Source organism: Chelonia mydas, chromosome 1, assembly GCF_015237465.2.
Source record: "Chelonia mydas isolate rCheMyd1 chromosome 1, rCheMyd1.pri.v2, whole genome shotgun sequence".
NCBI classification, from domain to species: domain Eukaryota; kingdom Metazoa; phylum Chordata; order Testudines; family Cheloniidae; genus Chelonia; species Chelonia mydas.
Window position 1 is genome coordinate 137,318,724 of NC_057849.1, and position 26,195 is coordinate 137,344,918.

Genomic DNA, 26,195 nt, shown 5'->3' on the forward strand with positions numbered 1-26,195 from the left:
TGTATTGATGGCAGAGGACAAAATGTGGTTGTATCATCATACCAGACATATCAGGTTCCTACAATCAGTTATTCTGTTATTACTTATGATGATTGTTGTTCCTGCTGCACTTTACTGTAGATTCTGGGTAATCTTTACTCTGTTTTGCAAGGCAAGAATCAATATCTTAGGTATAACTTTTCTTGTGAATACTACCAAAATTCAATAAAACAGGAATAAAAAAACCAGAAAGTTAACAGCACAAGCAGGGTGTAAAAAAAAGTAGTTAACAATTAAGTTTTTAGGATGACCAGATATATGAATAGACCTGGTCTAAAAATATTTTCAAGTCCAAAACAAAGCATCAGTAGCAAATACATTTTGAAAATTGCTGAAGGGAAGTAATTTAAAAAGATTACTCTTTGATTGGACCAAAAAAATCTATAAACAGGAGAGAGTACTTTTTGCATTCTCGCTGTTGGAAAATTAGTTGTTTATTTCTAGGAAACTATTTATCATAATACATTTCCTAATCATTTCCAAAAGAACATAAGAATACCATACTCGAGCAGACTGGTAACTCAGCGCAGCATATGTCGATGAGAATAGGTGCAGATCATTTTGCATGGGTCTTTTACAGAGCTCTAACTCCATCAATGTCTTCAAAAAGATGCATGAGATTTAGTGGCACTAATATACTAATCATACAATAACTAATCATACCACTAATAATAACAATGCATTATACAAATAATTAACAACAACAACGAATCACACAAATAACTAATAACTAACTCTGCCCTGTGCAGATAGCTACTCGCTCCAATTCCCTGCCCCCAATTCCCTCCCAGGGTATGTCAGCATGTCAAGCTGGAGGTGACATAGCTGTGGTACCTACGATTAAGTGTAGCCACAGTAGTATGAGCAGTGGGAGTGGGTAGTCATCCAAAGTATGTGCCTAATTGTGTCGGATGGGAACATACTCCGGGAGGTTAGACCCTCCCACTGTTCATGCTCTTGCGGCTACACTGTATCAAGCTAGTGAACTCATCTGATCACAGCTAGCATGAGTATGTCTCCAAGCTGGCGGTGTCAATTCCAGCTCAAGAAGTGTAGAAATCCCCCACTCTTCACCTTAGATTCACTCCACACATGCCCCTTTCCCCCCAGTCACCTTCCTTTCAATGTCCCCTTTTCCTTCCCTTCAGCTCATCCTCTCCTAACTAAACCCACAATAAATGAATAAATAAATAAACTGTGGAACTAACATGACATTTGCTGCCATCCCACTGTTCACTCTGCTTGTGTGTCTACCCTGTCTCTCTGTTGTCTATTTAGACTGTAAGCAGGGGCTGTCTACTACACTGTGTTTGTACAGTGCCCAACACATGGAGCCCCATTCTTAGTTGGCCCTAAGGTGCTACCACAGTAAACATGATTAATTAATAAACTTTACTGCACATATGCAAATGGCAGCTTTTTGCAGCTCATAACCTGGTCAAACCTAGATAAATTTTCACAGAGACAATGAAAAGTATTTTTCTGGCCCCAGGACTAGCTCTCTGACCAATTTCAATTTCCTACATCAAATTCCCAAGTCAATAAAGGTGTTCAAAAAAGTCACCAAAAATTTTAGATGGGGGGTCGGGGGAGACAGTTTTGAGAAGCTTCATTCTCAGAAAGCCTGAATCCCTTTTGCTGAAACTCTCACACATACATAAAGGTACAGTGAAGTGGGCACCAAAAATGGAAAATTTCAGCTATATTCTGGGAGAGTTTTAAGAATGTTGTGCTGTACTAAGTCAAATGCCTTACAATAATCTAAGTATATTACATGTATACAGTTACTTTATTATCAACCAAACTTGTAATCTCATCAAAGAACAAAATCAGGCTTGTTTGACAAGACCTATTTTCCACAGAAACAAGCTAAAAGCTTTCTTACAATAATTTTAAAATGCAGTAGCCATTGTAGATAAGTGCTATGGAAAGACCAGCCTAGAGGAATAGAAGGAGAAAACAGAACATTTATCTTTGTCGCTTCAGGAGAGGTAGAGTGGATGAAAGCAGGAAGGCTCAAATGGGCTTTTCTTCCCTCAACTGGAGATACAATGTACAGTTCAACTACCACTTGTCACTGATTACTTTAATAACTCACCCATGTTTCCTTTTTGCTAAATTGCTATTAGATAAAGGTAAGCAAGAACTCAACCATTTAATGAATTTGGGCCTGATCCAAAGCCCACTATAGTCAATGGAAGTTTTTCCATGGACTTCAATGGGCTTTGATTCAGGTCTTTTATCCAGTCTTGTGGGCAGGCTATTCTTTTACCAAATGGGGGCTGTTTGAAAGCTGCACTGAGATTTCAAATGTTAAAAGGTGTCCTGGCACAAATGGATTAACACATGGTTATGGCAAACAAAGTAATTTATTTCATGAATATCATCCCCAGTGGTGTGGGTGTGAGTGAGAAAGATGTTACACATATATGCATGCACACACACACACACGCAAGTATATGCACATACATTTTAAATTTGTGCATATACATATACACCTATAGAGAATGCAAAAAACCTAGCAGTTATCCTTACCGATTCAATGCAAATGCATAATGAAATTTAATGTTGTGCTGATCAGCCAGATCGCAGGTAGGCAGCATTTCCAGTGTTTCCACCAGCTTCACCATAGCATCATAGTTCTGATAACAATAAAAAAAATCCAATCAAAGAAAATATCACTAAACCAAATCATTTGATCAAACTCCCAGCTGGATCAGGCTCTTCACTTGGAAACGTAAATCGATTTAGTTACAATAATAATTACTGGTCACTGTGGACAAGGACAACTCACATTCATTAACAGGTGAGGCAGAGGGGCACAAGAAGTAGTTACTCACCTTGTGCAGTAACGATGGTTCTTTGAGAGGTGTTTCCCGAAGGGTGTTCCACTGTAGGGGTGCTTGCATTCCTGCGCTGCTGACTGGAGAACTTTGGTAGCCGTGTCCATTAGGCCCGCACATGCGTGCTCTCTCCTTGTGCTCCGCCAAAAGGCTAGTCAGCACGCGCGGGCTAACCCCGCTCAGTTCCTTCTCTACAGCAGAGTCACCGACAAGAACTCCGAAGGAAGGGGGCAGAGGGTGGGTTGCGGAGCACCCATAGTGACACACATCTCAAAGAACCATCGTTACTGCACAAGGTGAGTACCGTATATACTCGTTCATTAGCCCATTTGTTTATAAGCCGACCCCCCAAGATGGATACGTAAAAATAGAAAAAACTGTATGACCCTTTCATAAGCCGACTTTGGCTCCTGGACCATTAGGCGCCACTTCCCGCAGCTCCCATTGGCTGGAAACGGAAACCGCAGCCACTGGGAGCTGAGGGGCTCTGTGCCTGCAGACGCTCCAAGTAAACAAAACGTCCCAACCCGCCAGTAGCTTACCCTGATGGGCCGGGAGCCAAAGTTTTCCAACCCCTGATATATTTTAAAAGCTGGTGTCACAAGAAACACTCAAAAGTTCTGCTAGAATTATTTTAATGTAACCTAACGAAAAACCTGTTGTTGTTATAACAACTGAACAAATATGTATTCACCTTCAAAATTAGAGTCAATATTTAAAATCAGTAAATGGATATTTAAAACAAACAATATGAGACTTTAAAAAGCCTTAAAATCCTTCAAAGTCTGAATCAGTCTCTGATTCACCAAACAGTTCATTAAACTCGGCTTCAGTCACAGCTGCACCAGCATTGTCATCGTAGATGTCGGCAGTGTCGTCTTCAGACTCAGATTCCTTCTCATCATCAGCCTCTGTTCTGTCATCATCAAATATGGCATCAGCTTCTGACCTGTCGAGTGCATTGCTGATACAGCATTTCCTAGATGATTTTTCTATCATTTCCGAGGGAATGCACACCCACGCGTCCTTGATCCACTGGGCGACCAGATTGATTTCGGGCTTCATAAGATTCCCGCCTTTTGTCAACTTCGCCATGCCTGAGCACATCCATTCAGACCACATTTTGCACAGCCTGTCTTTAAAGGGTTTGTTCAGGCAGACATCAAGCGGTTGTAGAACTGAAGTTAAGCCTCCAGGTATTACAGCCAAAGTAGTTTTCATATTTTTGGCCACATTTTTCACCTCATCCGTCTTGTGTGCCCTGAACATGTCCCAAACGAGAATAGCAGGTTTCTTGAAAAGTGCTTCTGATCTCTTATTCCACACTTTTTCCAGCTATTCAGTAGTCCTACTTTCATCCATCCATCCCTTTTTGTGTGTATGTACGATGATACCAGCAGGAAATTTCATGTTTTTAGGCAAGGTCTATTAATAAATATTAGAGAAGCATTCAGATATTCTGGTGATGGCAGCCATGTGAACCACACAGAGACACAAGTAGGGGGGAGGGATAGCTCAGTGGTTTGAGCATTGGCCTGCTAAACCCAGGGTTGCGAGCTCAATCCTTGAGGGGGCCATTTAGGGATCTGGGAAAAAAACTGGGGATTGATCCTGCTTTGAGCAGGGGGTTGGACCAGATGACTTCCTAAGGTCCCTTCCAACCCTGATATTCTATGATTCCATGAAACGTCATGCAGATCTGCAGCACCGCTCTTTTAGTATTCCTTTCAAGCCAATCAAGTCCACTAAACAAAACCTTTGCAATTTTAAAAGGCTGCAGTATTGACATCAATAAATGGGTCAAAAACTTTGGCTCCCGGCCTGTCAGGGTAAGCCACTGGCAGGTCGGGACGTTTTGTTTACCTGGAATGTCTGCAGGCATGGAGCCTCTCAGCTCCCTGTAGCCGCAGTTCGCCGTTCCCAGCCAATGGGAGTGGCAAACTGTGGCCACAAGGAGCTGAGGGGCTCCATGCCTGCAGACGCTCCAGGTAAACAAAACAACAATGTATTAGATATTCAATTCAATGATTCCATAGAGTTTAAAATCATCAAATTTTGGTGTAGACCCATTTATAAGCAGAATCCCACTCTTTGATGTGTCACTTTTTTACCAAAAAGATTCGGCTTATGAATGAGTATATATGGTAACTTCTTCTTCAAGTAGTGTCCCTATGGGTGCTCCACTGTAGGTGATTCCAGAGCAGTATCCCCAATGGAGGGCTGGGACTTCAGAGTCAGGTCAGTTACAGATGTCAGCACTGTGGAACCAAAGATGGCATGGGAGGCAGAGTCCCCAGTGATCGCATAATGTTGTGTGCAGGAGTGGATTGACACCCATGTTGCCGCTCTGCAGATCTCTGAGACAAGCACATTCTTGAAGAAGGTGAGGGATGAGGAGATTGACCTTGTGGAGCGTGTACGAACAGTATCTAGAGGGGTCATATTGTGAACTTGGTAACATTGATACAAATGAGACCATCTTGGAGAGTCTTCGGGCTGATACTGCTGAGCCCTTGGATCTTTCCACAACAGAGAGGAAAAGCCTGGGGGAGTCTCTGAAGGCCCTCGTCCTGTCCAGAAAAGAGTAAATCATGACCCCTTGGGAGTGTAACTGGGCGGCCACCACTGAGAGAACCTTGGAAAATACTCTTGGGGCTGATGATAGCCTGAATGGGAGTACCATGTAGTGGTAGTGCTCTTGTCCCAGAATGACTCTGAGAAATCATCTGAGAGTCGGTAGGAGTGAGATATGAAAGTAGGTGTCCTGAAGGCCAAGGGCTGAAAACCAGTCTCCCTGTTCCAACACTGAAATGACAGGTGCTCAAGTGACCATCTTGAATTTTTGAGCCTTGACAAACTTGTTGAGAGCTCTGAGGTCTAGTATTGGTCTCCAACCTCCCTTCCACTTGGGTATTAGGAAGTAAGAGTAGAACTCTTTGCCTCAAAGGTGTTGAGGTACTGGTTCTATGGTTCCTAACTGGAGGAGATGATCTACTTCTTGTCGTAGCAAACGCTTGTGAGAAGCGTCCCTGAAGGAGTATGGGGAAGGGTATTGTGAAGGGGGCAGGAAAGCAAAATGAACAGAGTACCCATTAATCCAATATTATGCACTCCCAGGTGCCGCAGAACACTGCCAGTTGGTGGCCAATGGGTGGGTAGCGGTGGCCGGTTGTAGCAGTTGTGGGGAGCGGTCTAATGGCACCTTGTCCAACACCTCAAAATGGATGTTTGGATGTGGATGGCTGGGATAAGAAAGATTGTGGGTCAGATGGTTTATGTCTTGAAAATTTATTTTTTTTCTCTGGGTCTCAAAGTAACTTTGAGCTGGGTATTGGAAAGTGCATGGCTTGTGATGGGCTGCAGACTAAATTTTCTTTTCTGTCCTGGTGTGTAGATGCTCAGCAAATGGAGAGTGGCCTGAGAATCCTTCAAGGTGTGAAGAGAGGCATCGGTCTTTTCCGCAAAGAGCTTAGCGCCCTCAAGGGGAAGAACTTCAACGGTTGACTGTACCTCCTTCAGGAAGCCCAACAGATGGAGCCAAGAGGTACACTGCATCACCACCACAATGAAGATGGAGCTGGCCACAGCGTCAGTTGTATCGAGGGCAGATTGTAGCGTTGTCTTTGCTACTAGCAGACCCTCCTGAATGATGGCCTTAAATTGGTCACGATGCAACATAGGCATCTGTTCAATAAAATCATTCAGTTCTGAATAGTTTACATAATCATATTTTGCCATGAGGGCTTGGTAATTGGCAATTTAAAACTGAAGCATAGGTGAGGAGTACACCTTCCTCCCAAAAAGGTCCAGTCCCTACCATAGGAAGTGGATCTCATCTGGTGTTAACGGTCATGAGAATTTAAAGCACCCACCACGATGGAGTTAGGTGAGAGGTGAGAGAAGAGGAATTCTGTCACTCTTGCTGGGACATAATACTTTTTGTCTGCCCGCTTGCAGGTCAGTGCAATCGATGCTGGGGTCTGCCATACGGTTTTCACAGGGTCAAGGAGAGTCTCATTAATAGGGAGGGCAACTTTTGAGGAGGAAGATGAATGGAGGATGTCAAGGAGGTTGTGGAGTGTGTCCTTGACTTGTTCCAGCAGTATCTGGAGAGAATCTGGCACTCTCTTTGTGAGATCCTGGAAGAGGCAAAAGTCATCTGCCAGGGACAGTGGGGGAGGCATGAAAGCCTTATCTGAGGAGGAGGAGGATATGGTCTTTGAGGCCGCCTCTTCCTCGACATCACCCTCACACTCCTGTAGGTTTTCTCCTGGAGGTTCTGAAGCCCTGGATACCATGGCCGGAAGAGCACCTCTCCGGGGTTCTCAGGTGGGTCTAGTAGCCTGAGAGGTAGGGGGGCGGTATGCAGCCCAGAGGTCTCAGTGTCACCACTGGAGCAGTGGTGGTATAGAGCCCAGTGGTGGTACCCAGGGATGCCTATACCAGGATGACGGGGGTGGCGTCATATGAGGATATGCCTGGGGGCACTGTTGGTATCAGGCACCCTAGGGAGCCTGGGAGGAATACTGAGATACCCCCTCCTTTGGTTCTCTATCCAAGTCCTCACTAGAGAGTGGGGAGCATGGCAGGGCACTGGGGAAGACTCCTGTGCCGGACAAAGACTCAGCGTGGAAGTCCTGGTATTGAGGAGAGGAGACTTCAACATATCCATATATGCAGGTCACTCGATGGGGACGACCAGCTTGGTGCCACTGACGGTGCCAGGAAGAATGAAATTCTTGCCCACACTGGATGTTCAGGTGCCGGATGGGGCATCGGTACCGATGAGGCATTGCGTACAGGTAGCACCTTCGAGTGCTTGCTCGTCCTTCTCCCTCAGTGCTGTTGACTCGGTGCCTGTGCCCACTGGGTCTATAGGCACGTCAACAGTACCTGCCGCTGTAGACTTTGTTGAGCCATGAGTACCAGGTTTGATCTACCTCGGTGCCAACGGTACCGAGGATACCAAACATGCCAGTGATCATTTAGGGCTAGCTCATGGCTCACTGCGGGGACTTCCTGCTCTCTTTTTCAATATATGAGAGGGATCAACAGCTAATTTCTTCACCCCATAGCGCTTGGATGTTGAGGGCTGTGGGGAAGACTCATGTCTGCCTGGTGACTCTTGGCATGGGTCCAGACAAGGTCTGAGGGCCTCCTCCATGAATATAATCTTCAGCCTCAGCTCTCTGTCCTTGCGGGACCAAGGTCTAAGCTGCTGGCAGAGAGCACACTTTTGAGGGATGTGTCCTTCCCCGAGGCAACAAACACACCATGAGTACATGTTTGCGACGGGGATAGCCTCGTTGCATGAGAGGCGCTTCTTGAAGCCCAGAGAACTGGGCATACCCTGTTTGGAAGGGCCCCCAATGAGAAAGGACAGGAAGAAAAAAAAACAAATAAAAATCTATCTATAGATCTATTTAGAGAAAATAAGAGAAAATAAAAGACACTAGAATAACTACTACCAAAAACTAAGCTTTAGGCTACAAAGGTCGAGATAATAGTCATTAACAGACTGCTAATAGCTCCGTCTCTAGCCAGTGGCGGTTGAGAAGGAAGTGAGGGGGGTTAGCCCGTGCATGCTGACTAGCCTTGTGGCGCAGCACAAGGAGAGAACGCATATGCGGGCCCAACGGACATTTCCACCAAAGTTCTCCGATCAGCAGCGTAGGGACGCATCTACAGTGGAGTACCCATAGGGACACTACTCAAAGAAGAAACCCTTGTCTCAGCAGGGCATAGCCTCATCTTGTTGACATGTACTGACCATGACATGTTCAGGTATATACTGACCAGCTCCCATGGGGTCAGCATCCTCTTACCCAGCTTGACTGTTGTTCAAATTGTGTTTAAATATGATTAAACTTCCTAATGAAGAGAGCCCTCAAAGGAATAAGAAGGAACATCAGAAGGTAACCAGCTAGTGGGAAGTTCATCACTGGCAATCAAACAGATAGATAAATTGGGGTGGGATGAAAGGGAACTTACAATGGAGAGCTGGATAAGACAAGACAATATGATGATCTCTCTCTTGACCTGCTAATGACTGACAAATACCCAGTTTAGGTACATCTACACTAAAAATGAAAGTGTTATTGCAGCGTGGGTAGGCCTAACTGTGCTAACTTTAATGTCGGTAGTGCGGGTAACAATCATGGGGTCACAGACCCTGACATGGATCAGCAACCCAGCAGGCTTCTACTGGGGCGCCAAAGCCTGTGCCACCAGTTCCTCGCTACCACTGTACCCATGCCAGCTAGATTAAAGATAGAGTGGGTATGCCAATTCATACTGCAATCACATCTGCATTTGCCAAGTAGACGTACCCTGAGGGAGGAACACAAGAAACAAAAGTGCTAATTACCAGAAGAACAAATACTATATTTCGATAGGATTGGTGAAAATAAGTCTTCAGAGCAATGTCACTCACAAAGATGGACAGTTCATAAGTATTATAAGTGAGGCCCTGTTCTACCAAAACCAGAGTTTTTTTAAAAAATCCAAAAGGTTGTTTTTTAGGGGTGGAGGGAGGGTTTTTAAAACAAACACAACATTGCTTTTTATACCAATTCTGAAACATCGTAAACCTGGGTTCTTTTAGCAAATGTTGAAATCACAACAAATTCTTTTTCTTAGTTTCCACAGGCTTAAAGGTTAGATTTAAAAATTAAAAACCAAATACACTTCTTTTTTTCATAGATGAAAAAGAAAAAAATAATTTACTTTAAAACCACAATATAACCTGATTTAGCTTGAAACTAAAATAATACAGTGGTCCAAATTCAAGAAAATATCAAACAAACAGGCAATAAACAAGAACAATAAACAAGGGTAAAACCCACTTGAAAAGAGTATCTTCCTTACTTTCACGTCAATAAGATACCTGGATATCTCGATAAGAAAGAAGCAGGTTTATAACAATGTCAGAAGTCAGGACTTCGGTATTATCCAGACGGAGCTTAATCCTGGCCAGCTCCTTTGCTAGTTCATCTCCTTGATACTTGTCTCTAGCTTTTCTAATATCATTCAACAGCGTTTCCTTACAATGTGCGCTAAAGAAATAAAAATGGAGATAAAGTGTTAGAATTTTCTAAATGGAGGTTTGGTTACAACATTAAAACAGCACTAATATTTCTTTATCCAAGTGAGGTTTAAGTTAACTATTCCTTTCAGTTTACACTTTTAAGAAATATTTTATATGAGCATTATTAAATTACAAGTTCTAATTTTTTTATATTATTATTTAACAGGCCTAGTAAAGTAGAGGAACAGTGCCCAAAATAAACACATTAATCTACACATTTATCCTGAAGAAAGCAGAAAGTGGCATGCTAAACAAAGAGACTACAGTAATATAAAACAAAATCCCTCATCTTTATATCTAATGGAGACGAGCAGCTCTTATTAAATAAACCAACCAGAGCCATCCATTATCTGACTAGCTGTAGTTCACAAAACATAATATATACTATTACACAGGAGGCATGCAAAAGCCACACTAACAACGGTCATGTATTTTTTCACTAAAAATCAGTTTATATTGCAATGTAGGAATGTTAAAAAAAAATAAATGCAGTCTATTTAAAACTTGTAGCGAGCAATTACTAAGGCCAGGGCTTATTAATTAATATCCAGATCCTGACAGGTACTGAGCACATATAACTGCTTTTCTTGTCCAAGAGGAGTTGCAAGTGCTCAGATCCTAAATCCTAAATATAGAAGAGGAAATTCAGCTCTCTCTTAATATCCACTAATACTGTGATACTAATAGCCACAGAATATATCACTTGCAAGGTATTCTCACGAGATAATGCAGTGAGGGTCTGAAGAAATGGCCAATGGAAGGCTTTTTCATTTTATTTATTTTACTGTCACTGAAAACTCATGTCTAATTTGTTGAACACTATCTCTCCTAGTTCTCATGCACTGTTTCCAGGTTTATGTTAATCAGTTCTTCTTGCATTAATAAGAGTGGACATAGGTGATTTGAAAATTGTACCCTAAGTCACCTAAGTGACTTAGAAGCCTGAGTCCCATTTTCAAAAGTAACTTAGGCACCTATGTGTCTCATTAAAACTTATCTTTTGTCTCTTGTCTCTACTGTATATCTTCACATCTACCTACCACCACTCTTACTAACTCTACAACTGTACAATTAACTCTTTAAAGCTTTTTAGGAGAGAGGTTGTATAAAAGGCACCACATAAGCAAAAGCTTTATTGACTGCAACACATTACCCCTCATTTTTACCTCCCCCCTTCACATTAATATGCTTGTAAATGGCAGGGTCAGAAATAGAGGAGCAAAAGAATAATTTTACAATCAGTTACTTTAAAATTAATACAAAAATACATCACAAGTTCTAGGGCACTGTAGGAACTGAGTGTAGCAGCTGTCACAAACAAAAATGCACCAACTTAAACCTGAGCTCCACTGATAACACTGAATGAAGGCAACTCTGTTCAACAGTATGGCTGAAGTTCAGCAACACTGAAATTGACTGCTGGGCAGAGACCATCTTTTTGTTCTGTTTGTTCCTTCACAGCCTTGCATAATGGGGTCCTGGACCATGATTACGGCTCCTAGCTGCTACAGTAATTCAAATAATAAATAACAATAGCAGCAACATAGGACAGTTACTGATCATTCCACATTGCACAGTTTCAAATGATGCTGAGTTTGGATCCAAATTGAGTTTGCCTCTGACTGTGCTACGACTGGACAACAAGCACAGCTGAAAAGTGATAATGATCATGTAGTTTACCCAGCGCACGGAACCTATGCCATAAGCCAGGAGCTTTCTTGTCACTATAGCAACAGAAATTACACAACATTTTGACCGAGGAAGGGAATGTGAAAAGTGCAGAAGAGGTACAACGGGCAGTGCCTAGTAAACAAACGGGTATCAAGATGGGTCTGTAAACAGGAGTCACCATGGGACAGCTGAGGCCCAGAGCACCATTCTACAATTACTATGCAATTCAACTGTTAAAAAGGTTCCACTCAGACACTAGCCTGTGTGACCACAGTTAATACCATACTGTATGCACACACTTAGTTGGTGCTAAGAAAAGATGGTCTTTGGCTTCAAGACTTACAAAGAAGCTGAGGTATGTCTCTCTCATTACATCACTATGCACTATATTTTATGTTTTCTTCTCTATACCCTCTCTTTTCCAGGGGCTGTGTCCACAGTTCTGACTCTGCTGACTGATATTTTGGATAGTAAATGCAATCCGCTGCTGTCATAAGATGGTTAGTTTACTACAACAGCTGCATGACAGCAATATAGTTTAGATTACATTAAGGCATTTCTTTTAACACAGGGTTAAACACGTTGAACACTGAACCTTGGTGGGGATTCTGAAACCCCTTGCAGCATAGGAGAAAATATCCATGGGCAGGAAGTGTAAACGTGGCAAAATTACCATGATGTAATGTGAATGTCCTTCAGAAGACAGATAAACCTGTCCATCAGTGGAACACAGAGAGGACCCAGGATGTTGTCCCAGTTAGGCTGCATGTACTCAGAGGCTCTCCGCAGGGCATCACTTTCACAGCAAAAATAATCAGCACCAGGTGTTACAATGTATGGAATAAAATAGTAATTCCCACTGGAAGCCTAGAAGGAAAAGCAAACACATTCAGATAGCAAATAGAAGCACTGCACAGTCAAACTGGATGGAGTGATTCTGAATCTTTTGATTAATTCCTTAAGAGCAAATAATGGGCAGCTAAGTTTGCACAAGTGTTCTCTAAATTTGCATGCCTCCACTTTTTGGAGGCTCAACTTGAGACACTTTGGGCCTGACTTTCAGACATGCCAAGGACCACAGCTCCTATTGACTTCAGTAAGAGTTGCTTTCTTGAGGGAAGACTTAAGTCTTTATGTAAATATATGCTTAATTGGAAATCCAGGTTTTTTAAAAAACACCCAAGTTTACTGTACACTATACATTTTTGTTTAAAAAGCAGCAACCCTCAGGATGTCATGGTGGTGTCACCAGAGCTTCAGAATTTAAATAACAAAACACATTTTTTAAATTACCTTATTTTTATTTAACTGAAATTTTTAATTAAATATTCTGAATATGGGTAAGACAAATTGTATAGCGTGACAGCTGTCACAATATTGTCACTGTTATTCAGTAGATCAGTCCAATGACAACATAATAAAAGGGGACTGGCAGTAGCATTCTTATAACTGAAAAGACACTTCATATATATATATATATATATATATATATATATAATGTTAATATAAATATATATATACATTTATATATATGTAACACTTCAGCAGATTTTTGATCTGACCCATACTGAGAATGAACTACAGAAGGAAGCAGTTGCTGGGAAGCAGTCCCTGTAGTCAAAGAAGGATAAAGGATTAGCTCCTGTTGGAGGAAGCAGGTAGAAGGCTCTCTGTAGAGGAGGGGAGAGGAGAGGAGAGAGAGAGATGGAAGTAACAACGACAAGAGGGCCATACTTAATATTTTAAGATCCAGACACCTTACTGCATTCCAGAACAAGAGGCCCAGCTCAGTATCGCCAACCCCAAGCATTCAAAAATTATGACTCAGGCCCCCCCAAATCAGGAGGTTTTAAATAATAATCAAACATTCTATTTGCTTTCTGGTTTTTGAGACTTCAGGGTTCCTATTTGCAACCTATTTATCCCCTAAAACCATGAGGGCTGAAAAAAACTTACTTTAAAAAAAAAGGGGGCGGGGGAGCTGAGATTCATGACTCCAGGAGCTGTGGCTTTAAAAACCCTATCAAATATTGTGAGACTTGCAGAAAACAAGTAGTGTTGGCAAAATGAACTTCAGTGAGACTCCTCACGTATGGGAGGAATATACACATTACTAAGGGTGAAGGAATCAGGCACTAGACCTGAAGAGAAACAAATTAGGAAAACTGTTGCCCTTTGTGACCAGGTGCGCAGATCTCATCCCCCGGTCCAGCAAGGAATAGGGTTAACCCTTATGCTGCCTTCCCAGCCCACCCCATGGAAGGGCCATAGCTGTTTGCAATCAGTGCAGACACACTTAGAAAGAGGCATGTGGCTGCCAGGCAGGGCTATATAAAGCAGTGCTCTCAGCTGAGTCTGAGAGGTGCCATAGACTGGGAAAGACCTTGTGTGGACTGCTCCACGGACTTGCAGAAAGACAGCCGCCTGCAGTAGACTGGCATCTTCTGTGAAAGAGGGGAAGACTAGCACAGGCCTGGAAAGGAAGGACTAAGAAGCCCTGATACAAGAGTGGAGAGCTGAACATATTTTGTTGTATACCAATAAACCAGTCACTAGAAGGGGAGATTTTTCATTTGGAACCCTCATTTCAGGCATGTGGTTACCCCAAAGGCAGAGAAAGAGGAAGTAACTGAGGCACAGTGACCTGTTTGCCCCTCTATTTGAGTTCATTATGATTCAGAACTATAAAAGATCCATCATTTCTCATAAAAACAATACCACATTCCTATTGACTGTACTTGAACTAAATGTCATCACACAATACAGTATTCACATTTCTAACACTGTGATCATCGGTCGCACTGCTGTCTTTATTTTCTACCACCTGCCTCCCCAAAACTAGCTAAATAAATCAAGCTCAACTCATGCAAGCAGCATGTCAAGTTGCTCAGTGCACATTTTGCAAAAAATTAGTTTTGTTTTTATTCTATTATTATTTTTAAGGTAGTCTTTGGCCTCGTGAGAAAGCAAGTCTGCTCCCACCCCCTCAAACCTATAAAGACAAACACTGTAGGTCAATAATACTCCTTGTGTATGAATGTTTGAAATTTAAAACTAACAGTCCATGAGCTGGGGGAGAAGATGAAGATCAGCTTTGATAGTTCATATAATTTTCTTATGACTACAATTTGTAATAGTAATGAAAACTGAAGTTATTTGCTGAGAGAAGGAAAACTTTAAATTTCACAACTAACCTTTAGAGATGTTTCTCAAAAAGTTACCTATGTGGAATAGTGCAATACACCTGTTTGGACAACATTTAACCATTTTATTCACATTCCCCGCCTCCTCTTGGATGTTTGCACCCCACATAAGTTTCCACAAATTTTCATCCACAATGCAGAAGCACATATTTTTATGCAGAAATTAAGGCCTATCTGTATTTAAACACATTGCCTTATGTGAAGAGTTCTAGAGGTGCAAGCAGTGGGACTTGAGCTGAAAATTTAGCCCCATAAGTTTGTGATACACAGCCACATTATCAGTGCATTCAGCTGCCAATGTAAGCCATCAGTGTTATAAAAAAACAGGCAGGCTACCTCCTGGCAGAAGTAACCTTGAATATTTAAGGGATGCCCATCAACGCCTAGTATTTCTGTGCTATCTCATGACTAATGATCAACAGTTTCCCGACTCTTCTCTTTCCTGTTTAACATATGCACGCAATAAATAAAATCCAAACACCCCACACAGTACAATATGTGGACTGAAATTTCTAAAAGATTCCATCGAATCTTCACTACTTAGGAACAATTCTGTTTATCTACTTCCTTTTTATTGTTTTCATTATGACCCACAGGCGTCTGAAAATAACATCTTTATTCTTTAGGAGGTCTCTGCTCTAGTTGCCTATTCCTCACCTAAAGAAAATGCTCTGACTTATCAAAATTAGCCACTGTGGAAAATTATTGTAATGTCACAAAGAAATTACTGATATTCTAGGTGAGAAATAAGCAGCGGATGACCTCTTAAGCAACTTATGTAGTATTGCCAACCCCAAGTGTTAATAAATTGTCAGCCAGGCTCCCCAAAATTTTGTGATTGGCTTAGATCATTATGACAGAATTGGAGCTGCTCTCTAATAATTTATGAATAATATATGTTGATCTGGTTATCATGATGTTTATTGTATGAATATACTGGTTTAGTTTAACAGGAGGCTGTAAGAAAAAAAGCAGAATGTGAAAAGAATGGCTGAAGATAAGCCATTCCTCAGCAAACTCGAGGGTTGTTAAGTGACAATGTCCAAACTTTTAGCCTTGAAGAGTTTACCTCTTGCCCAGCTAGCCTGCAAAAGTAGTTTTGACCAGAAGGGCCAAACCTCAAGAATACAGAAGAACAAAGGAGTATAGCAGGGTTTTAAAGGTCTCTCTCTCAAGAGAAGGAACAGGTGTTTGTGATCGACAGACAGACATACCCATCGGGGGGTCTGAAAAGTTAGGCCTACCTAGGCTACCATCTGGGGTTAGAAAGATAGACATGTGTATAGACAGTTTTTTGTTTTAAAATCTTGGCCTCTAAATGCTTTGTTCCTACTGTTAAAATTAAACAATACTTTCATTTAAGAAGCTGCCTGGTCACTGTTCACAGTCTGCCAAAGGGAAGAACTGCTGACTCAACGCTCTGTCATGCCAGCTCCCATTAAGGGAAGTAAATGGGAGCTGGCTAGAGAAAATCTGCAGCTAATTGGTGAGTGGGAGACAGCTGCCTAGCCAATTAGCCTGGGGCTACACAAAAGGCTGGGCAGGAGGAGCAAGGGAGTGGAAGTAGCGTGATAGCTCTTCCTGCCTGGGTGAAGACACTAGAACCCAAGCTGTATATGGTGAAATGATGGGCTGAGAGCTAAGAACTAGCTGAATGTCATGATTATTGCGATGTGTTTCTATGGGAAACCATTTTAGAGTTATGAAACATGTAGGCTATGGTGTTCCAAAATGGTTGAAAGTGAAACTTGCCACTTGAGATGGAGGAGTCTCAGACCTGACTCAATCAACAATGAGACCAAGGGACACCCATGGAGCCAGCCCAAGCCCTGGACTTACTGTCTGGACCAGATGCAGGCCTGAGCGTTTACCAAAACAAAAGAACCCCCAAGAAAAGTCTCTGGTTAGGGGACCACTTGGGCTCAGACACAACAGTCTGTAATTGTCTAAGGGAAGAAGAAAGGGCAAAGGTGTTATTCATTATGGGAGGAGCACTGTGCCAGTAGGAGTGTCTCATGAAAGGTGGAACCCAGCTTTCTGGACTGGGCAAGTGCTGCAAGGACGGACCACTGGATGAGAAATACTTTCCTGTCTAGGAAGGTAACTTGTTAATAAGTATAGGCTATAGATTGCAGTTTGTTTTTCTTTTACCTGTAACATTATGTTTCCAAACCCTTTTACTTTTATTTTGCATCTTTCTCTCAAGCTCTGTTAAACAAACTTAAATTTGCTTTACTGTAGACACGTATAGACACCTTGTCCTAAGTAGAGTGTTGAACTGAGGTGAAACCGGTGAACTGAGATGCACTGCTTCCATAGAGGCAGCAGATCCGTGTAAACCATGGGTGTCCACAAGACAAGAAATTGTGCACTCGAGTGTAGTAAAGTGGGGTGTGTACATTGCTAGCATGCACTGGGAAAGAGTGGGCTTGTGGAGCCTGGATTGGAGCACTTGTGTTGCCAAGAGGGAGGGTGGTGGGCAGAGATGAGGCTTGCTCCTGCTGTAAGCAGGTGGCAGCGATTAACCCAGGACATCTTTGTTATAGTGATACTTTTCTTTATTAAGTACAGGTGACACCCAGGGCACACATGCCATTGTATTCAAAGTGGTGGCTTGAGGAACTACAATAGTTTGACTTTATTTTGTTTCTATAGAATATATACTAAATCCAGACTCAAACTCAGGTAATATGCTTATACGACCTAAGGGAAACATTCCACCTTGACAAACAGTATCCTGATCCTGTAACTAGATGCATGAGTGCACGGGTCCACTTGCATGGAGTCCGTTGCAGGATTGGAACCTAAACTGGTGACACATCAAATCAGGAAAGATTTAGTTTTAAACTCTGATTACTCTCATTATTGCTACCAGAAGAGCAATGATGAATGACTTACATTACATAGCCCCTCTACTGCAAATGACCCCATGACACTTGATAAGCTATAGTACCGGTCAAATGCCCATTGAAGTAAACAGGAATTTTTCCTCTATGGGGCCAATGTTCTCACTTTCATCACAGGAGCAGTCCTACGAATTTTAATAGAATTACTTGCATTTGTAACGTGAGCAGGAAATTGCCCTCTATGGAGCATATAATCATCATTTCACCAGTCAGTGAAATGCAGAAGTCGTTTAATAGAGAGGAAGTGAAGAGCAGCAAGATGTTTTAGGAAGAGCAAGGGACAAAATTATGTAATAGCTTTATTGTGCAAAGTATTTTTATGAGATCTAATTTGTATTTAAATATATTGCAGAATAAGCGGTAGTGGCCTAAAATTGGACATTACGAAAGAAATTTCTTAGCAGTTAGAACAATCAGGAATTTCAACTACCAAAACTAGTGCTTCCCCTACTATCACGAGAGGTATTCAAGAAAACACTCAATAAAGAAAGTAGAAGGAATAACAGAGAGAAATCAAGTGCTCATGAACTAGATGATTCCAGCCCTATGATATATAGATTTTATTCATGCAGGTGAACACTTCACTGTCATTCATAAGTAAGTGCTCACTAGTGTAAGAGCTACACAACCTGATCCTGGAGCCATATTCTACGATTGCTCCACCAGCTGGAACTCCTATTGGCATCAGTGAGAATACATGGTAAATGTCTAAAGGAAACAGTCTTGTGAATCTAACTTTTTTGCCACATGTGCAGCAAATGCAAGTGCCGTTACACAGTGATTCAAACAGGACCAATATCTGCCTGCTAAACTTATCGTTCTGCTTGTGCAAGATAAATAAAATTAATGCCTGCACAAGACTGTATAGCAACATCTAGATAATCTAAAGTTATTAGCTATCTGAATTAGTTTGAAATATTTCTAATCTAAAATACAAGCAAAATAAGTATTTGCAGTTAGAAATGATACATTTTAATAACTTAAAATTAAGTTAAGGAATAAGTACAGAATTTGTATTCAGTTAATAGTATAAATGTACTATAAGGAAATAATTTTTTGCACTTATACACTGATTTAAGAAATAATTCTTAGTATTTATACATCAGTTTTTTTCATAGCACTTTAAAAACATGATAGAAATTAAAATTTATTATTTCAATTGAGGTATGTGGGTGGCCTTCCAGAATATAACTAAAAACAATCTAAACAAAGACAATTCAGCTCAAGAAGGAGATATCAGAATCAGTTAAATGAACCCCAAATATACTTAACAACAACAACAACAAGTTTTACAATCTTTTCGTGGAAGGATGCCATTGCTATATTTTGGCATAATGTGGGCGTATCTTCACTGAAGAACAAAAAGGTGTGTTATTCACTAACTCACTCAGGTTAGATAACTAGAATTAAAATCCTAATGGAGACTAGGCAGCCACAGTCATCACTTGCAACGGTGTTGGAACAATATGTATAGTGGGGGTGCTGAGAGCCACTGAACCAAACTGTAAACCCTGTACATGATGGAAACCACTTCAAAGCCAGGAGTTCCAGCACCTATGACCACATGAGTTAGCAAACAAGTTAAAGTCTACAGGGAACCTGGGGTTTAATAGTAGCGGCTCACTACTATTAAAATCATAGTTGCCGGCCTTGTCTTCACTAGGTTAAGGATTAAGACCTTTCCAAAGCTACAAGACCTCAACAACATTGACTCTCCCTCCCATATTCTCAAATATGTGACTTGGGACAGTCAGTAATTCCAAACCAACTAATCTCTATTGACATAAAGGAATCAAGATGAAAACATGCCCCCTTCCCTCCCCAGTGAACTAGTCCTCTATTATATAAGGATTTCAGAATCAAACAAAAGTATCTGAAGCTCGTTCACTGGTTAACAGACATCCAGTGCATATTACAGGACTCCATGAATCTATGCTACTGCATTCTGCCAGAGTTACAAACTATAAATGGTTTTCAAAGGTAGCCCTCAATAGAGCAGCTTTAATACCATACCAAATAAATTACTGAAATTTAAAAAATTGTCTTTACAGATAAAGACAGACTTTGCCACTGTAATCTCTATCTCTAGAAGAAAAGGTCACAATTTCAAAAGATTTTGGGGGGAGGCAGGTGGGAGAGAGCGATATCTGACCATCATCAGTGAAACATGGGTTTCCATGTTCAGCTCCCAGTAAAAAAAAAAAAAAAAAGAAGAGTCCCCATATAAAGGGCCTATCAATCCACAGTCATCAACAAACACGGCAATTTTCAAATAAACAAGATCTTTCAAAAGCCTTCCCCCATCCAACAAGCAACACTTTCAATCTTTTCCAAGTAAAGCATGGACTAGCTGCCTCATCAATTTAGGCCATGCACCAGAACAGCACCTTGCAGGAATCAGTGATCAAAAGAGATGGTAATAAAGAACCATTTTATTTACAGTTTTTGGAGTCAAGGGGGAAGAAGATATCTATTACTGGAAGTTAAACATCTTTTAAGATATCCATAGATAAACTGCAAATAAGACTGGTGTAAAAAGACTTCCTCTAAAACACCTCTAACATTAAACGTATAGCCTGATATCGAAGAGAGTGACAGGTCATTTCAAACTCAATGAAAGATTCAGTTCTTGGTTTCTTTTCGGATGAAAAACTTCCAGAGTTTGAAGAGTCTGTTCAAAATGCTATTCCTAAGACAATCTTCCAGGCCTTTTTTGGTCCCTCCCCTCATTATCCACTGCAACAAATACAAGATTGCCTTCAAGGTCTTTCACAGTTCAGCTCCATCCTACCTACCCCTCTCTATTATCTTATCAGCCTTCCTCTTTGCTCTGCCAATGATGAAAGTCTCAGCCATCATCTGCTTGTCTGTTTCTCCAACAAGCAGCTTCATCCCTTCTTCCATGTTATCCCTTACGTGTAGGGCTCTATTTCCAAATTCATGGTCCAAATTCCACTAATTCACGGTCCATTTTGGTCAATTTCATGGTCATAGGATTTTTAAAATAGTAAATTTCATGATTTCAGCTATTAAAATCTGAAATTTCATGGTGTCGTAATTGTAGGGATCCTGACCCAAAAAGGAGTTGTGGGGGAGTTGCAAGGTTATTGGAAGGGAGGTTGTGGTACTGCTACCCTTACTGCTGTTGGCGGCGGCACTGCCTTCAGAGCTGGGCAGCTGGAAAGCGGGACCTGCTGGCCAGGAGCCCAGCTCTGAAGGCAGAGCCGCTGCCAGCAGCAGCGCAGAAGTGAGGATGGCATGGTAGGGTATTAGATTTCAGAGTAGCAGCCGTGTTAGTCTGTATCCGCAAAAAGAATAGGCGTACTTGTGGCACCTTAGAGGCTAACAAATTTATTAGAGCATAAACTTTCGTGGGCTTCACTGGATCCATAGAATGGAACATATAGTAAGAAGACACACACACACACACACACACAGAAGGTGGAAGCTGCCATACAAAGAGGCTAATTAATTAAGATGAGCTATTATCAGCAGGAGAAAAAAAAACTTTTGTAGCGATAATCAAGATGGCCCATTTAGACAGTTGACAAGAAGGAGTGAGGTTACTTAACATGGGGAAATAGATTCAATATATGTAATGACCCAACCACTCCCAGTCTCTATTCAAACCCAAGTTAATGGTATCTAGTTTGCATATGAATTCAGGCTCAGCAGTTTCTCGCTGAAGTCTGTTTTTGAAGCTTTTCTGTTGCAAAATTGCCACCCTTAAGTCTTTTACTGAGTGGCCAGAGAGGTTGAAGTGTTCTCCTACCAATTTTTGAACGTTATGATTCCTGATGTCGGATTTGTGTCCATTTATTCTTTTGCGTAGAGATTGTCCGGTTTGACCAATGTACATGGCAGAGGGGCATTGCTGGCACATGATGGCATATATCACATTGGTAGATGTGCAGGTGAACAAGCCCCTGATGGCATGGCTAATGTGATTAGGTCCTATGATGGTGTCACTTGAATAAATATGTGGACAGAGTTGGCATTGGGCTTTGTTGCAAGGATAGGTGCCTGGGTTAGTGTGTTTGTTGTGTTGTTGCTAGAGAGTATTTGCTTCAGGTTGGGGAGCTGTCTGTAAGCGAGGACTGGTCTGTCTCCCAAGATCTGTGAGAGTGAGGGATCATTTTTCAGGATAGGTTGTAGCTCTTTGATGATGCGCTAGAGAGGTTTTAGTTGGAGGCTGAAGGTGACACAAGTGGTCCATTTCCTGGACACTACTGTACTAAGCAGCTATGGTCACATAACCACCACCCTATGACACCAGACACCTACTGACCACTATCCTTACCGACATGCCTCCAGCTTCCATCCAGGACACACCACACGATCCGTTGTCTACAGCCAAGCTCCAAGATACAACCGCATTTGCTCCAATCCCTCAGACAGAGACAAACACCTACAAGATCTCTATCATGCATTCTTAAAACCACAATACCCACCTGCTGAAGTGAAAAAACAGATTGACAGAGCCAGAAGAGTACCCAGAAGTCACCTACTACAGGACAGGCCCAACAAAGAAAATAATAGAACACCACTAGCTGTCACCTTCAGCCCCTAACTAAAACCTCTCCAGCAAACTAGATACCATTAACTTGGGTTTGAATAGAGACTGGGAGTGGCTGGGTCATTACACATATTGAATCTATTTCCCCATGTTAAGTAACTTCACTCCTTCTTGTCAACTGTCTAAATGGGACATCTTGATTATAACTACAAAAGTTTTTTTTTCTCCTGCTGATAATAGCTCATCTTAATTAATTAGCCTCTTACAGTTTGTATGGTAACTTCCAACTTATCTCTCTCTCTGTGTGTGGGTGTGTGTGTGCGTGTTATTATATGTTCCATTCTATGCATCCGATGAAGTGAGCTGTAGCTCACGAAAGCTTATGCTCTAATAAATGTGTTAGTCTCTAAGGTGCCACAAGGACTCCTGTTCTTTTTGGTAGGGTATTGCCACCCTTACTTCTGTGCTGCTGCTTGCAGAACTGGGCCCTCAGTCACTCTCCAGCCGCCCAGCTCTGATGGCAGCATCGCAGAAGTAAGGGTGGCAGGGTATGGTATTGTCACCCTTACTTCTTCTCTGCTGCTGGCAGGACACTGCCTTCAGAGCTGGGCACCCGGCCAACAGCTGCCACTCTCCGGCTGCCCAGCTCTGAAGGCAGCACAGAAGTAAAGGTGGCAACACCTTGAACCCCCTGCAACTCCTTTTTGGGTCAGGATCCCCAATTTGAGAGAAACTGGTTTCCCCTATGAAATCTGTATAGTATATGGTAAAAACATACACAAGACCAGATTTCACTGGGGGAGACCAAATATCATTGTCTGTGACGCGTTTTTCATGGCGTAAATTTGGTAGGGCCCTACTTAGGTGTAAATCAGTGCCCCATAAAACATGTGTAAGACCATGACTTTACCTCCTTCCTACTCACTTCTATTCAGCACTGGGTAAAGCATAGGAACATTAGGCCCATGCTTCAGGGCATCAGCTCCTGAAGTCATGTACTTACATTAGAATCTCAGCTTTTGTTGAAAAATAAACTAAGAAGTTTCTAGCCCTTCTAGCAGGGGAGGTGGGGGTGAGGGAAGCTTGAAAACAAGACCTGAGTATAACTAATGCACTGATGATCCCATAAGTCTGCAGTAAGCCTGGACCAATAGCTCAGAGAGGTTTTAACACCTAACTTGGCTGTTATCTCCAAGACCTCATGATCTCAGGGAGAGGACTCAATGTGGCAGGAGAGGAGAGGAGTGCAGCAGTCCTGACCCATCCTCCCACTCAGATACACCCTGGCTGTTACAGTAAGTACTGGAGGGGTCTCTCCTCTCAACTCTGCTCCTCCAGGGAGGGAGGGAACCCTTTGGTGTTCCTGGAGTTGAGGAGATGTGCGCTGGTGTGCATAGGACCTCTGATTTCCCTACTTCTACTGTGATGCCTAGAGCATACTATTGGTTGATAGTGGTTAGGCAGGCTGCAATTTAAGACTACGGCTACTGATCTGCTTATATATCACCATTATTAAAAAAAATTCTACAAATTGTGCACACAGCTAGTCTATGAAAAAATATGCTTATATTACGGTTATCCCATTCTCCCTCCTCCCATTTGTATGTTTCACCAACCTATCATGACTTGTCTTAAACTAGCATTGTAAACTCTTAGGGAAAGCGACTGCCTTCTACTAGGTGTCTGTACTGTGCTAAGCGCAATAATGGGTCCTTGGAGCTAGGTGAGGATAACAACAGTGAGTAGCAAACTTGTACATATACCATCAACTTTAAAATAATTGCTCAGTTCCTCCACACAGAGTAATTATACCACCCCCACCCACACACATTAAATTACTTTTATTCTGAAATCAGAGTATCCCACATGGGGTGTTATACTGGCATAGTTATAGTGGTAGAATTATGCCCTAGAGCTATGCGAGTTGAGATCCCTGTGTAGATAAGTCCTAAGAGTATTTAAGATAACATGTAAAAGACTCTCATAATATGGTTTAATCCATAAAACTGGACAACAAAGAACAAACCCAATTGATTAGAAGAATTTGGATGCTTCTAAACACATTGCCTGTCTGAACACACTCAGGGAGTTCAATTAATCAGTTGTCTTAAGGATCAAGAAAATTTTCAACAAAGCAGAAAAATATGACGGGCTGGAAACCACAGAAAATTGTTGTGTGTGACTGATTTCCCAGCAAAATTAGAGTACTTTATATGTAGTAATTCATTTTAAAAGTCTGAACATAAATATATTTTTTGAAAATGCAGGGTTTGTGTTCTATTAAAAAAGAATCCCTAGGCTACAGGATATAATTTCCAAACAACATCTATTCCAAGATAACAATTGCCTGAAAAATAAGATCCAGCCCAGTATTATTTTTAAAATATTCTTAAATAAATACAATTGTAAAGGCACAGTAATAAAATAATTCTAAAATTACTTTAATTCAGCCAGAAAGCAGAATAGAAAATAATACATACTTTGCCTATCACATAACCACTGTGGTACTCAGGAGGCACTTGGACCTGAAGAAAAGCTTTGTGGTTGGCAACTGCAGCCTGCTCCAAATTGAAATGGAACAGCATGGAAAAATAAAGAATATGGAAGTATACAAATAATAAAAAAAGGCAGACAAACATAGGACACATGGAGAGAGAAATTATTAGAAAGAGATACAACAGAAGATGAAAACACACATACAGCAAGTCTATATATAATCTTTAAGATCGAGGAAGTTTGCAGAAATCACAGTATAACTACAATGCAAGTTTGTCAGCATATGTTCTTGTTTTATAGCTGACATGCATTCAGGGAAGTTTTATATACAATCCCTAGTTAGATTATTACATGAATACTGTAATTAACTACATACAACATATATACAATGGAGGTAAACTAGTGTGTGCCTATTAAAACTTTACCTTTTGCATTTCTAGAACTCTTTGCTCTTAAATATATATCCTTAACTTGTATTAACATATTTTTCACATTTAATATATACCGAGTATTAAAATCAGAGGTATGTTATAAACATGTTTAATGCATAAAAACACTTCTAATTATACTTTATTAGGTTACCTGTTTGTTTATACTACTTTCCTCAAAGAAGCGCACTAACAAGGGTGTTTTGTTTTGTCTTTGTATATCTGTGTTTAAAGAGTCTCTAATCCTAAATAAAACAGTTTTCATTTGTGTGTCCTTCCGGGAAGTCTTTGAAATATGTTTTCTACTTCAGATGCTTCTCTAGAAATATACTTACCATTTTGATCTTTAAACTTACTACATCATACAAACTTTTATGAAATGTGGTTACAGTATGAAAAGAGTATGCAGAATTATTAATTTTAAATACTTGCTCATCAGGATCCTTACTCATCCTTACTGCATTAATATAGAATGCACTGAATGCTGTAGTCTCTCCAGTTCAGTCTGACAGGGACTTATAACTGTGTAAAACACTACACAATGAGAGTATAGGTGTCAGAACCAGCTTTCCTGCAGATTCATTAATTGCAGGTACTATTTACAATCTAATTGACTATTGAAACTTTACATAAGTTTCCTGCTTAGATGGTAACATAACAATTCCTTGTGGCAATGATGCTATGTGAAATCCTGTCCTATTGAATGCAGTGGAAGTTTTGCTATTGACTTCAAAGGAGGCAGGATTTCACTCACTGTGTGTAATAAAAAGCTACCACAGTGCTTGGTTCAAAGCCCATCTAAGTCAAGGGAAAGTCTCACACTGACTTCACTGGACTTTGGATCAGGCCCATAGATATTTAGTAATGTAACCAGATTGATTTATAGATTTCTTTTAAAATCTCTGTGTTAATTTCCTTTAAATACCTTCACCAAAACAAGTGTATAACAGATTGTTAATTCTAAATCATTAGAAAACCAACAATTTAAGGAAAAATCAGTTTAACT

At 41.1% G+C, this 26,195-nt stretch overlaps 1 protein-coding gene across 5 annotated transcripts in view; it reads right to left on the reverse strand.

Moving 5' to 3' along the window:
* The window catches only part of MAP3K15 (mitogen-activated protein kinase kinase kinase 15), a 147,003-nt gene that overhangs the window by 72,412 nt on the left and 48,396 nt on the right, over positions 1-26,195 (reverse strand). For 3 of the 5 annotated variants that reach the window (XR_006287863.1, XM_043537952.1, XM_043537953.1), the window contains exons 4-7: positions 24,746-24,823; positions 12,314-12,507; positions 9,769-9,937; positions 2,575-2,681 (exon numbers count right to left, since the gene is read on the reverse strand). Coding sequence is in view for 4 of the 5 variants with exons in the window: in XM_043537952.1 (XP_043393887.1) it covers positions 2,575-2,681; positions 9,769-9,937; positions 12,314-12,507; positions 24,746-24,823 (548 nt within the window). In the remaining variant the exon portion in view is untranslated. The remainder of the gene's footprint in view (positions 1-2,574; positions 2,682-9,768; positions 9,938-12,313; positions 12,508-24,745; positions 24,824-26,195) is intronic. The other 2 variants (XM_007070485.4, XM_043537954.1) reach the window with 1 other exon arrangement.